Raw genomic sequence first — 12,036 nt, 5'->3', positions numbered from 1 at the left:
CCTCGGGCGCAGGGGTTGAGATTCGGTGTGGAGGATGGCAAACGATTCTCGCCAGGCAGAGGGCAGGTGCCATGTGCACTTTGGGCTCCCCTAACCGGCCCCTTGCTCACACCCACTGCCCGGTGAAGGGGGTCTCCTGTTCAGTCCTGCCCCCTCCACCCTCGGCCCCGTGCTGGTACCTGAGCAGACCTGAGTGTCCCTCCCCACCGCGCAGGGACAGCAGGCTCCTCATGTCAGCGGCTGGGGCAGACGTGTGAGCGCCCCTGCCTGGCGAGGTGCCCCGGAGCTCAAGCTTCTGCTCTCTGACCACCTCATTTTTCCTACACTGGGGGCAGCCTGGAAGCTCCTCCTCATAGCTGCTCTGTGCTGAGTCCTGGCCTTCACGTGAGCTTTGAGGCAGGCCAGGGCTCCCCCGTGGGTGGATGTGTGGCTTCGATGTGGTCCTAGATTCCAGTTGCTGCTATTCTTGTATTTATATAGTTGCAGAATTCCTGTAGGATTTTAAGTCCGTGGATAGTTCAGTGTCTGCTGTGTTGTTGAGATGTGGATTGTTACTTTGTTCCTCTCAGATGCTCACTGTGCCTGAGTTTTATTCCCAGTGGGAGTGGGGACAGTGAAGATGTGTGGGGTCAGAAAAGCCTGAGAACCCCCAAGGCCACAAGCTTGAGAACCACAGCCTAAGCGACTTTGCACGTATGAGTGTTTTCCTTCCTTGGACGACATGCCCCACCAGCAGAGCTCCCGTCCGGGGGGCAGGTGGGGGTGTGGGGGGCAGTGGAAGCCGAGGAGCCCTTTTCATGGCTCTTGATGGGTAACTGCCAGTTCATCCTTCAGAAAGCACAAGATGAGTTAATGCCATCTATTCTTTTTGCTACTTTGAGGAATGTCACATTGAGTGGTTTCATTTGCATCTCTGATGTTGAGCTTCATCTGCGTGTCCCACGTGGATTACTCCTTGCAAAGACCCCTGACCCTGAACTGAGACCTGGGACTCAGCCTGGCCACAGTTCACCATTTGGGGGCCAGGGTCCCCTTCATTGTTCAGCTCTGCCCTTCAGTCTGTCACCAGCCTCCTCTTATCCATGGACCTCTGCTCAAATGCCCACATACTCCGTTTTGCCAAGGGATGAAGGCCCAGGCTCCTTAGCTGTGCCCTCTACCCTCTCCAGCTAGCTCCTCTGTGCCCCAACCCTACTGCTCACATCCTTCTCCAGACCCTGCCCTTCTGTGTGTGACCTGCCGCTTCCATGCAGGCCTCCTGGGATGCACCCAAGATCATTCATCCAGTCACTCCTCCTCTCGCCCCTCCCCCCCATCCTCCCTCATTCTGATCACACTGTCCCTCTGAGAGGTACTCTGCCTGCGCATCCCCATAGAACAGACTTTGCTGGTTAGGTGTCTTCCCATCCCTCCCCCAGCAACACAGCCAGCAACTTGGGAGCAGAACAAGCACTTTCCTGTGTCCCTGGCAGCTGGACCTGAACTCGGACCCTAAGAGCTGCTTGCTAAGGTGCGATTACCCACCCTCTGCCCGTCCTGCAGGAAGATGCTCCGAGTTAGGTTGGTCAGTTCTTTCTCAGAGCACAGGGGGTCACTTTCAGGCTGACCCGCAGTCAGCATGCCCCCGTGCGCCCCTCCCAGTGCCCAGCGGCAGCCGTGCTGACTGGTTGGTGGCCATTCTGGTTGTTTGACACATTGAACCTGGAAAGTGAGAGGAGGTTGTGTTGTAACTAAGAGCCTAGGCTCTGAAGCCGGATAGGCCTGGAGGCTCCAGAATTTCCCCGCCTGTGGCCCTGGGCAATTTCAAAGCACCTTTCTGCCCCTCAAACCTACCTCACTGGGTCATCAACGTGCATTAACCAAGGCAGCGCCTTGCCCGGTGCCTGGAACCCAGGAAGGCAAGATACGCATCAGCCATCGGAGCCTTTCTAAGGTGATCCAGAGAGAGGAAACACCCCTGTGCAGACCCCCCTGGGTTCAGATCCAGCACTGCCCCCTTGATAGCAGGGCCCTAAACCGGTGGCTTGGTGTCTCAGAAGCTGCGTGTTCGTGCCTGCAGAGTGGGAACAGCTGCTGTCTGCCGGCCACTGAGGCTCAGCGTTCACGCTGGTCAAGTGAGTGGCCCAGGGCCTGGCCTGGCACGTGTTGTCTCCAGACACTGGGTCATTTCGGGGCTGCAGTTGGGCTGGATGGGGTGGGCGAGCCCTGCCCCCAGCCTGGATGCTGCCCCCTGCCGCCTCCTTGCTCCGGGCACCCCTACGAGGCTGGCCAGGCCCCTGCCCCCAGCTCAGGGCGTGTGCGGAGCACTGTCTCAGCTGTGGCCACCCCCATGCACCCTGTCTGCCATGGGAGGAAATCTGTTCTCTCACAATGCGTCCTCTTTTCAAAAATTTCTATCTTGGGTTACAGATTTCCTTCACCAAAAAAAAAAAAAAAAAGTTTCTTGCTGATTATTTCTGAATCAAGGCATCTCAGACACCGCTCGGCAATTACAGCCTCTGGTACTCACAGGCCAGTGTCAAAGTAGCATCAGGGCCCAGGCCAGCTCCCCACCCCACCCCACTTGCCGCAGAGCACCCCGGAGGCTCCCACAGCCCTGTGCCCCTTTGGACACAAGCTGGGCTGGCAGCGGGCCAGGCTCCAAGGTACCTCAGACTCCCAGGATGGGGTGCCGAGGGCACCTGGGGTCGAGTAAGCAGGGAGGGGGTGGGGCGTGAGCACCTGCCTGGCCCCTCATGGAGACCCCCAGGCGTGAAGAGGGTGGCTCTGGAGACAGACAGACTAGCCAGGGGGCCTGGGCCAGGGCTTCACCTACCTGAGCCTCATCACCTGTCTGTCCCCTGGGAGCGGTACAGTCCCTACCCTGACAAGGCCATTGAGAGGCCACAGCCAGTGTCTCCACACAAAAGACACCCATAGGTGAGCGTGGCCTTGCTCCTCAGGGGAGACCTGCAGGAGGGGGTCACCGGTCAGCAGCGGGGAGGGAGCTGTGACTGCGGCCTGGGGGGGTCTTCAGGCCGCCTCTGAAGATGGGGCGGCATTGGGCTGGGCAGGGGTGAGACCTCTGAGGAGCTGGGGGTGGTGAGGAGGTTCCAGGCAGTGGGGACACAGTGGGGACACAGTGGGGACACAGAGGGAAAGGCCCGAAGCACGAGCGCTCGTTGTTTGCAGGGACCGGGGGTGGGCGGACAGCGGAGGGCAAGGTCAGGTTGGCGGGGGAAGCATGGGTCAGCCCGGGCTGGGCCTGTGACACGGGGACAGTGTCCGGGCTTCATTCAGGGTCTGCGGGGTCTGGGATGGGAGCCGCTCCCGCACAGCCATCTCCACCTCTTCACCCAGACAGCCCACCCCTGCCTGCACATCAGCTTAGGGGGTGCTGGTGCCCCCTGCAAAGCCCTGTCATTCAAGCTGGGCCCCTCTTCCATCCCCCCCTCTGACTCCAGAGGGGCTGTGCAGACACCTCACCCTGGCCAGGAGCCGGGAGCAGGAGCCGGGAGCAGGAGCCGGCACCGCCTGGGCCTCTGGGTGTGTGTTGCTCCGTAAGAACCACGGCGACGCCGCGTGTCTCCACAGATGACTCTGGGGACGACGAGGACGGGACTGCCTCCCCAGCTGACAAGAGCGAGCTACACGACACCATCAAGAAGCTCTCCCTGAAGCTGGACGACCTCAGCACATGCAATGAGCTCGTGGCCAAGCACGGCGTGGCACTGCAGCGCTCCCTGAGCGAGCTGGACGGCCTCAGGATCCCCTGCGAGAGCGGCGAGAAGCTGAAGGCGGTCAACGAGCGGGCCACCCTCTTCCGCATCACTTCAAATGCTATGATCAACGTGAGTGCCCGCCTGCCCGCCAGCGCGGCCCAGGGCCCCAAGGGGGAGGTGGCTCCCCAGTCCCCGGGGTGGGTGGCCAGGGTGAGGGACAGGCCAGGGCTCCCTCTTGCTCCCGTAATCCTCCGTGTCATCTCATCCACGCGCCGTCACGGGGTGAGGACACTGGTTTTCATTGTTGGGTGGAGCTCGGAGTTGGGTGTGAGATCCGGCTGAGCCCGCAGGTGGTTCAGGCCTGGGCGAGGAAGGCAGCACCCAACCTGAGCAGCCGGCTCAGCACACACAGTAGGGATGCGGCTGCCGCATTTTTCCGCAACAGCTGCTGCTGCTCTTTCCCCCAGTACGTGGCTCAGATGCAGCAGGATTGGGACCTGTAACCATGGGGGGCTTGCATGTGTGGTGGGGGTCCCTCAGTCAGAAGAGCTTTCGAGTTGAGGCCACCACAGTCGTGCCAACCTGATAGTAAGTAGCTGAATGAGGACCCACGTCTGTGGACTGAGGGGTTCAGCCCCAGGAGTTTCCCCTTTTCCACGGGTTCTGGGAGCCACACAGCTGTGACCGCGAACTGGGAGGGTCTCTCCGTGGTGGCAGAGAGTACAAGGCTGAACCGAGCTTCTGGGCCCTTCCTTTTTCTGCCTGATGAGTGTTCCCCAGAGGTGCATGTGCTCCCTCTGGACACAGGTCTGATGGCCACAGCCTCCTCCCAAGGACAGCCCCCAGGATGAGCACATCCCAGCCAGGATGGCACCGTGGGAGCTGGGGGCCAGAGCACAGAGGTGTGGGGAGATGGAGGCCGCCGCAGAGGAGGTGGGTCCAGAGAACACGGTTCAGGCAGGCCGGTCAGGCTGGCCACAGAGACAGTGGGCAGTACCAGTGCCCAGGTGAGCCCCAGGTGGGGGACTCAGCCTCCAAAGCAGGGGGGTCAGAGCGGAGACTAGGCTTTCCGTCCAACACCAGGAAACCTGAGGGCAGGGTGGGAAGGTGGAGGCTGGAGCCCACTGCAGGCCAAGATCCTGTCCCCTCTTCCCAGACTCCAGGGAAACACTCACAGGTGCCCGCAGGTGTGGACTTTGTCCATGGCACTCAGGGGTGCAGTGGCGCCCATGTGCCGAGAGGCTGCTGGACCGCAGCTCTGTGGCTGCCCTGCTGTTTGGCCCTGTCGCTGGTCTTCCCTCTCCTTTTCCCATGTCCACCCTCTCGGCCCTCTGGCCTCCTTACAGCCCCCAGACTCTAGGGGCCTGGGTCACTGTACTTCTTCCGGTGACAGGCACCGATATCGAGCATTTAAGGCATAATGATGCATTTGTGTTTCCCCGCGGTTTCCCTGGCATGGCCTCCCCACATGCGGAGACTAAAGCCACATCGTCTTGAGTAAGCGGTTTTGGGAGGCTGTCAGACCCTGAACGCCCAAACCCCCTCTGTGTGCAGAGGGGTCACCTAGGTAAAGCGTCCCCACTCCTGGCCAGGCCTTGGCCTCCACCCCTGTTATTAGGAGGGGTTTGGACCAGGGAGCTGTAACTAAGGCATCCATGTGGCTCCCGCCCCCGAGCCCCAAGGGGAGCCCACTCCCGCCCAGGACCACTTACCCCTCCCCACAGCCTCGCTAGTACCACTAATATCCACGTGGAGACAGAGGCACAGAGAACTCCCTGAGCTGCCCAGGGTCACCAGCTGCTAAGTGGCCAAACTGGACGCAAACCCAACTCTGTGTAGCGTGCTGCTGGAGTCACGGCCCTCATGACGGTGAGGGTAAGACCCTCAAGGGCTGCAGAGGCCCCCTTCCACTCTGAGGTCAGCACATGGAGGGTGGCCTCGCATCCACCTGGGGCAAACCCCCATTCTCAGGGACCTGAGTCCCTGGTGTGCCTTTTACCTTTAGGCTGTAGCCCTACCAGGGTCTTTCCTGGGAAGGTGGGGACCCAGGATGGGTGGAAGCCACCCCCAGCTGTCCCCAGAAGGCACAAATCCTCATCCCTCAGATCCCCCCAGATCTCACTGTAGGAAGAGGAAGCTGCTTCCCCAACACTGGCTTCCTACTGCCTCTCCACCATCCCCTCCCTGCCCCCGGCCCTGACTGACGGGAGCCCCTCCTGGGGAACTCAGAGAATCTCTCCTCCCACCCGCCGCACAGCCAGGGCAGCCCCCTCCTGTGGATGGTGAATGGCTCTGGGTTTTCCAACTCGTGGGCGCCAATTAAGCCTGGGTCATGGAAGTGGAGCAGAAAATGGGGGACGGCAGGCCACACAAAGTCCGCAGGCAAACACATCCTGTGGAGGGCCCTGGGCAGGCTGCACTCTCCCCACACAGGGAGATGGACTGCTGCTTCTTCACTTTTCCCCAAGACGGCCAAGAGTCTGAGGTTGTTCAGCCTTCAGGAGAGAAGTAGAGGGAGATTTCTAAACCTCCTTCAGATTCAGGAGAAGGCATCATTATCATTAGCCTTTAGATCCTGAGCTCCCAGCAGGGCAGGGAGGGAGGCTCTCTGGACAGTTTCCAAGATCCCAGGAACCGTGGCTACTGAGGCAGGCCTGTCCCTGTGGCCCTGCTCCCCAAGGGGGCATCTGGCCCTCCCCTTGAGGATGGCCCCTTTTGTGCGTGTTCGAGGGAACAGGATGTCTGGGGGAGGTTCTGGATCAGGAATATTGAACTGTATTGCCCTTGCCTGTGCTGTACCCTCTAGAATACCCCTTCCCCACCCTTCAGATGCCTGGCAGATCCCTTTTTATCCTTCAGAACCCCACGTGGACGTCACCACGGCCGGGAGGCTCTCCGAGTTCCCCATCAGGAAGCCGTTCCTCCTGGTTAGATCCCCCAGTGGTCCCAGCCCACTGAGCAGTGTTTAGCCCATTATTTCAATGTCTGATCCCCCACCAGGCTTTGTGCCCCTTGAGGTCAAGCTCAGGTCTTACTCACCTGTGGCCCCAACAGTAGCCCAGTGGGAGTGCCCGATACACTCTGTCTCAATCAAAGTGGGTCTTGTATCTCAGGGAAAAAAGTTCTAACTGGCCCACATCTCACTTACCTGCTAAGTGACCATTTACAAAGCCATTCTAGCCCCGTTTGCTCACCTGGACAAGGTCAGTGAGAAAGCGCAGGCTCTGAGCAGGGTGCAGAGCTGCTGGTCACCACCCCTCGCCACCCTGGTCACCTGGCCTTGCAGAGAAATGACCCAGCCTGGTTGCTGAGACATAGGAACAGAGCTTTATGAAATCAAATCATAAACGTGTTTTTTTCCACGGGAACGTCGTACTGAGGCCCGGCCTCCTTCCCTCCTTTTGTAGTTTTGGTTGGCAGGATTCTTTCTAGCAGGCCTGGGAGGGTGGTGCCTGGTGGACCTTCAGGAGGCCTCGGGGGGCAGCAGCTGAGCAGGTCAGCGGCCCCATAGTGAACTTGGGGCTCATGCAGTTAGGAAGGTCCTGCCTGATGGGATTTGAACCCAGACCTGAGTGGCTTCCCACTGAGCCTGCCCCGGGCCTGTGCCAGGTAAGGGCTCGGCGAGGACCAGGCAGACCCGTCCGGCCCCTGAGCCCATGGTCCAGGGATCTTCCATGTGATGCTGAGTCTCACGTGGGCTCAGCAGTACAGCCTTTGGGAGGAGTAGCTAAGCAGGGCAGCAGCTCACACACCCACCGGTGAAGGCCAAGTGTGTAGAGGGCCGTGGAAGGGCTGGGGAGCGACCCTCGGTGCCAGCGCGGGGCCTGCAGAGGGAGAGGTAGTGGCCACAGAGTGGGGCCAGAAAGGGTCACGAGGATTTCTCCCAGGCAGGGAAGGAAAACACTAGCACTGGCCACTTGCTGTGCGCAGGGGGTGCCGAGCTTTTTACACATGGTTCCCTGTAAGCGTTGCACTGGGACGGCACCCAAGCCATCAGGCTCTAAAGCTCCCCCACCCTTTTACCCTTCCTGGGCCTCTGCGGACCGTTCCCCAGTCGTGGTGGCCCCTTGGGCAGGACCTGGTCTTTGGGTGAAGCTCGCTGGCTGTGTGGATGACGGCCTTACCACCCGCTGCCCTGGAAATGAGAGCAGACACATCCCTTCCCACCTGGGAGGAACAGGTGTGGGGTTCACATGACCCCTGACCATCCCCGGGGGCCCAGCAGCCCCTCCCAGCCTCCTCTCCCACCTGTTCCCCGTCTGCCTCCCGTCCCCTGCCAGCATTGGCCACTCACCTAACCTGAGGAGGCCACAGCCTCTCAGCCCCTCCCCACCTATCGCCCCTCAGAAGTACATTACCTCTTCTGGGAAGCCCACCCGCAAGCCCACGGCTACTCCCAGGGCCCATCTCACAGTCCACCTGGCTGGGTTGGCCCTGGGTGCCAGGGGCTGGTGGGGCCCTGGCCAGCAGGGAGCCAGGACAGGAGAGAGAATCAACTACCCATGGTCACGTCGCCTGCAAGGCGTTCTGCATGCACAATCTCCCCCCACCCACTCAGCCGCTTATAGTGGGGAAACTGAGGCAGCTGCTAAGGATAAGAGCCCAGGTCTTCAGGCTCCAGAGCCTTCCGCCTCGTAGGAGGGAAATAAACCCATCCCTCCCTTGAGCGGGGGCAGGAGGGTCAGGAACCCCTCCTCTGCCCACCTTTACCCCACTCCCAGCTCCGCACCCCCGCCCCACTCTGCTGACCGTCGCCCTGTCTGCGGGTCCACGAGTCTCGTGGGCTTTTCTTTCTTTCTTTTTTAAATAACTTATTTGTTTAATTGAAGTATAGTTGACTTACAATGTTGTGTTAATTTCTGCTGTACAGCAGAGTGACTCAGTTATATACATGTATACATTACTTTTTATATTCTTTTCCATTATGGTTTATCCCAGGATGTTGAATATAGTTCCTTGTGCTATACAGTAGGACCTTGTTGTTTCATGGGCTTTTCTACCGCAGCAGTGTGCAGAGACAGGACACGGTCTCCCTGGTGATGCTGGGAGCCCTGGAGCTTCCACGCCTGGCACAGTGTCCAGCATATGGGAGCCTCAGTGAATGAGAGAGAGAGTTGGTTGTGAAAGAATGTGGGAGTGACTGAGTGAATTGCTTAGTGTCTGGCAAAATTCCCTAGTGGGTGATTTTGTGAGTGATCAAAGGCAGTGCAGCAGGTCCATGCTTGGTTCACCGTCTGGGTAACTGCGTTTGCTGCCATCTAGAAGGAACTTCACAGCACAGTGAACAGCCGTGGTTCAGAGACTGAGCCTCGAAGCACTGCACGTGTGCAGGGCTCCCCCGGCCTGGGTGTGGGGACCGCAAGCGGCACCTCCCTCCCCGAGAACCAGGGTGCATGCGGTGTTACAGCATTGGCTCCATCACGAGGTTTGAGGTAGAGAATGGCAGAATTAATACATGTTACCAGCTCCGGCTTTGGGTATTTGTTTCCATAACGTGAAAAGAACGAACTCCCATTTTCTTCTTTTTTCCCGCAAGTTTGTCTTTGTGGGAAAGCAGAGCACCCTGGTTTGGAGGCAGGCCTCTGGGATGGTGGCAGTGTGATAGCAGGCGCCCGCCCCAGTTTCTTCCCGTTACTTTGTTTGCTCCTCACAACGGCCATGTGAGGTTGGTGTCATTACAGCTTCCTTGTCATCGTTTGTATTATTCACGTGCCACCCCCGAGGCCCAGAGCGGTCATTTTGCCCAAGGGTGGCGGGCCCGGCGGCTGCATGAGCAGAGAGGGTCACAGCTGTTGGCCCTGGGCTGTCCCCACTGCTGGCGTGGGGCTCTTTGCAGAGGGCCAGGGCTGTGTCATCTGTCACTAGGCCCAGCACACCTGGGCTCCCCTGTGGGTTGGCCTTGGGCCCCTGCCCTGGGCAGAAGAGCCCCACAGTAGTGCCACGGTCATTCTGGGGTGAGCCTGCCCTGGGCTGGTGGGGTGCACGCTCCCCTCCCTGTGGCGGAAGCAGGGTCTGTCCGCAGGCCAGGGCAGTGGAGCCTGGCAGGGAGAGAGCCGCTTCTGTGACTCTCAGGCAGGCCCAGAGGCAGCCACAGTCCCAGCGTGAAGGCCGAGGGTGGTGCCCACCAGGCCCCCCTCCGAGGGCCCAATGGGACGGACCTGGCATGCTTTTACCAAGGAAGGTAGTGGCCCACGAGGGACGCACGCTGGTGCCCGCAGTAGAGCCGGCCGAGTGGGATGGGGCGCAGATCCTGATGGCAGGGGCACGGGGAAGTGGTGGAGGACGCATGCCCAGCACAGCTGGGCCTGGAGGGAGGGGGCTTCAGCTCCAGTTGGAGGAGCTGTGAGAGCACGATGAGGGGGGAGCAGAGGCACTGGGGGCTGGGGGAGGCGGCCGGTGGGAGTGGGAACAGGGACGCAGATGAGGATAGGTGGGGGAGGTGGGGGGTACATAGACACAAAGGCAGCAACTCAGGGCACTTGGCCAGGACCTTCGATTTGGGGCATCATAGAAACCGACCAGATCAGAAGGGGCTGTTTACCACTGGAAATGCTCTGAGGCTTCGCTGAGCCCTGTTTGGAGATCACGAGGGGCTCCTCGCACCCACCCAAGCAGAGTGGTGGTGAGAGGCCCCAGAGCCGCCCTCCTCGTCCTTCCGGGGCCCATGGACAGGTTCCCGTCCAGCGGACCTCTGTTCTGCTCCTGACAGCTTGCTCACTTGGGGCTTGGGGAGATGAGTAAAAATAGATTCCAGGACGGTCTAAAATCGGTTGGCAAACTGGCAGCCAGATGGTGCTGGTTCCTGTGCACGAGGGGTAAACTATTTTGAATGTGGAAAGGGCTATTTTAAAGTTTGAACTGAAGTGAGAAGCTGACTCCCCAGTGCTGTGAGTGAGTCACATTAAGGAGAAGCCGTGACCATCCCCTCCGCGTCCGAGAAGGGCTGGCCCCTGTATGCGGGGCAGCCCGAGCCGAGGGCCACGTGAGAAGGGGGTCCGGCCCTGGGAGCCGCCCAGCCTCCAGAGGCCGAGAGGGTGGTGGATGCGGAGCATGGCGGCGTGGCTGAGCCTGAGCCAGAGGGACCCCCGGGAGAGCCTGGCACCCCCATCGCAGCTCCTGGGGGACCCGCTCTTGGTCTTGGAGCCTGAAATGGCTGTGCTTCATCCGGCATGGCTGCCTCCGAGCCAGACAGTCCCAGCCTGAATCTCAGCCCTTTCCCACCGTCGGGAGGTAATGTGCTGAGGCCAGCCTGTTGCTCCTCAGTGGGAGGGGAAGGAGAGACTCTGTTGACCCTGATGTGTCCCTAGTGTGAGCTGCTGGCCATGCAGAGGGGCCCAGGGAACCCGTGATTCTGCACATTTTTCTCCTGTTCGCCACCTTTATTATTACTACAGACCATTGAGAGGCGGGTCCATAGTGACACTGGCCGTGTGAGGATCGATGTGGTGGGGTAGATGGTGGGGCAGCCTCGGCCCTGGCCACCCACTGACCTGGGAGCCCTGCGCCTGAGAGCCACGGCAGGCCAGTCACGCGGCTGTCAGCCACAGGGCAGGTCCTGGCTGGCTGCAGGTGGAAACGTGGCCCTTTCTCCCTTCCTCCCTGCGAGCAGGGTGACCGGAACCTGCTGTGTGCCGACAGCTGGGGACAGTCACCGAGCTGGCCCTGTCGGCCCAGGGCACCCGCCCAGCCTGGTACCACCAGGCATTTGGCCCTTGTCCCCACCTCTTCTGTGGCTCCAAGGGCCGCCCACCCGACATCCAGCGACTCTCCGGCACCCTCCTCATGGCCCAGCTAGGACGGCAGTGACCGTGCAGGAGACTGATGGTTTCCACGCGGCCACTGAAGGCTGGGCCCGAGCGGGGTCCCGGCTCTGCAGACCCTCTTAGAGCTTGAGAGGCTCCTCGGGCCATACACAGGGCGGGCATGAGACCCAGGCCACTGCCCACATGCCCTGCTCGCCCGCCTGCATTTGAGGAGCAGCGAGGTTGTGGTCGGGATTAGGATTAGGAACAGCAAAAGCGATTAGTGTTCGTCCTTCCTCCTGGGCACAGCTGGGCAAGGTTTCCGGCTCAGACACTCTGCATCTGTCCTGCGCAACACCTGTCGGGGTGACCGGTAGCCACTCCCCTTGGGCCCCGACACGCTTCCCCGGGCAGGCAGCCCTCACAACCCCCTTCACGGGCCCGGCTTCTGGGAAGGGAGAGTCCCCGGTGGGTGCCTCCGTGCAGGGGCATGGGGGAGGTGCCGCCATTTCCTTTCTGGGCTTTTGGTTCTCACTTTGCTTTGGGCATGTCCCTCCCCACAGAGGTAGAATCGCATTGCCCACAGGACCCTG

General features: G+C 60.4%; 1 protein-coding gene across 4 annotated transcripts in view; it reads left to right on the top strand.

Moving 5' to 3' along the window:
* The window catches only part of OSBP2 (oxysterol binding protein 2), a 160,710-nt gene that overhangs the window by 125,106 nt on the left and 23,568 nt on the right, over positions 1–12,036 (top strand). For all 4 annotated transcript variants that reach the window (XM_068562655.1, XM_068562656.1, XM_068562658.1 and 1 more), the window contains one exon: positions 3,574–3,830. In XM_068562655.1, coding sequence (XP_068418756.1) covers positions 3,574–3,830 — 257 coding nt within the window. The remainder of the gene's footprint in view (positions 1–3,573; positions 3,831–12,036) is intronic.

The sequence above is a fragment of the Eschrichtius robustus genome, chromosome 14 (assembly GCF_028021215.1).
Source record: "Eschrichtius robustus isolate mEscRob2 chromosome 14, mEscRob2.pri, whole genome shotgun sequence".
NCBI lineage: Eukaryota > Metazoa > Chordata > Mammalia > Artiodactyla > Eschrichtiidae > Eschrichtius > Eschrichtius robustus.
This window is presented reverse-complemented; position numbering and strand designations above follow the sequence as displayed.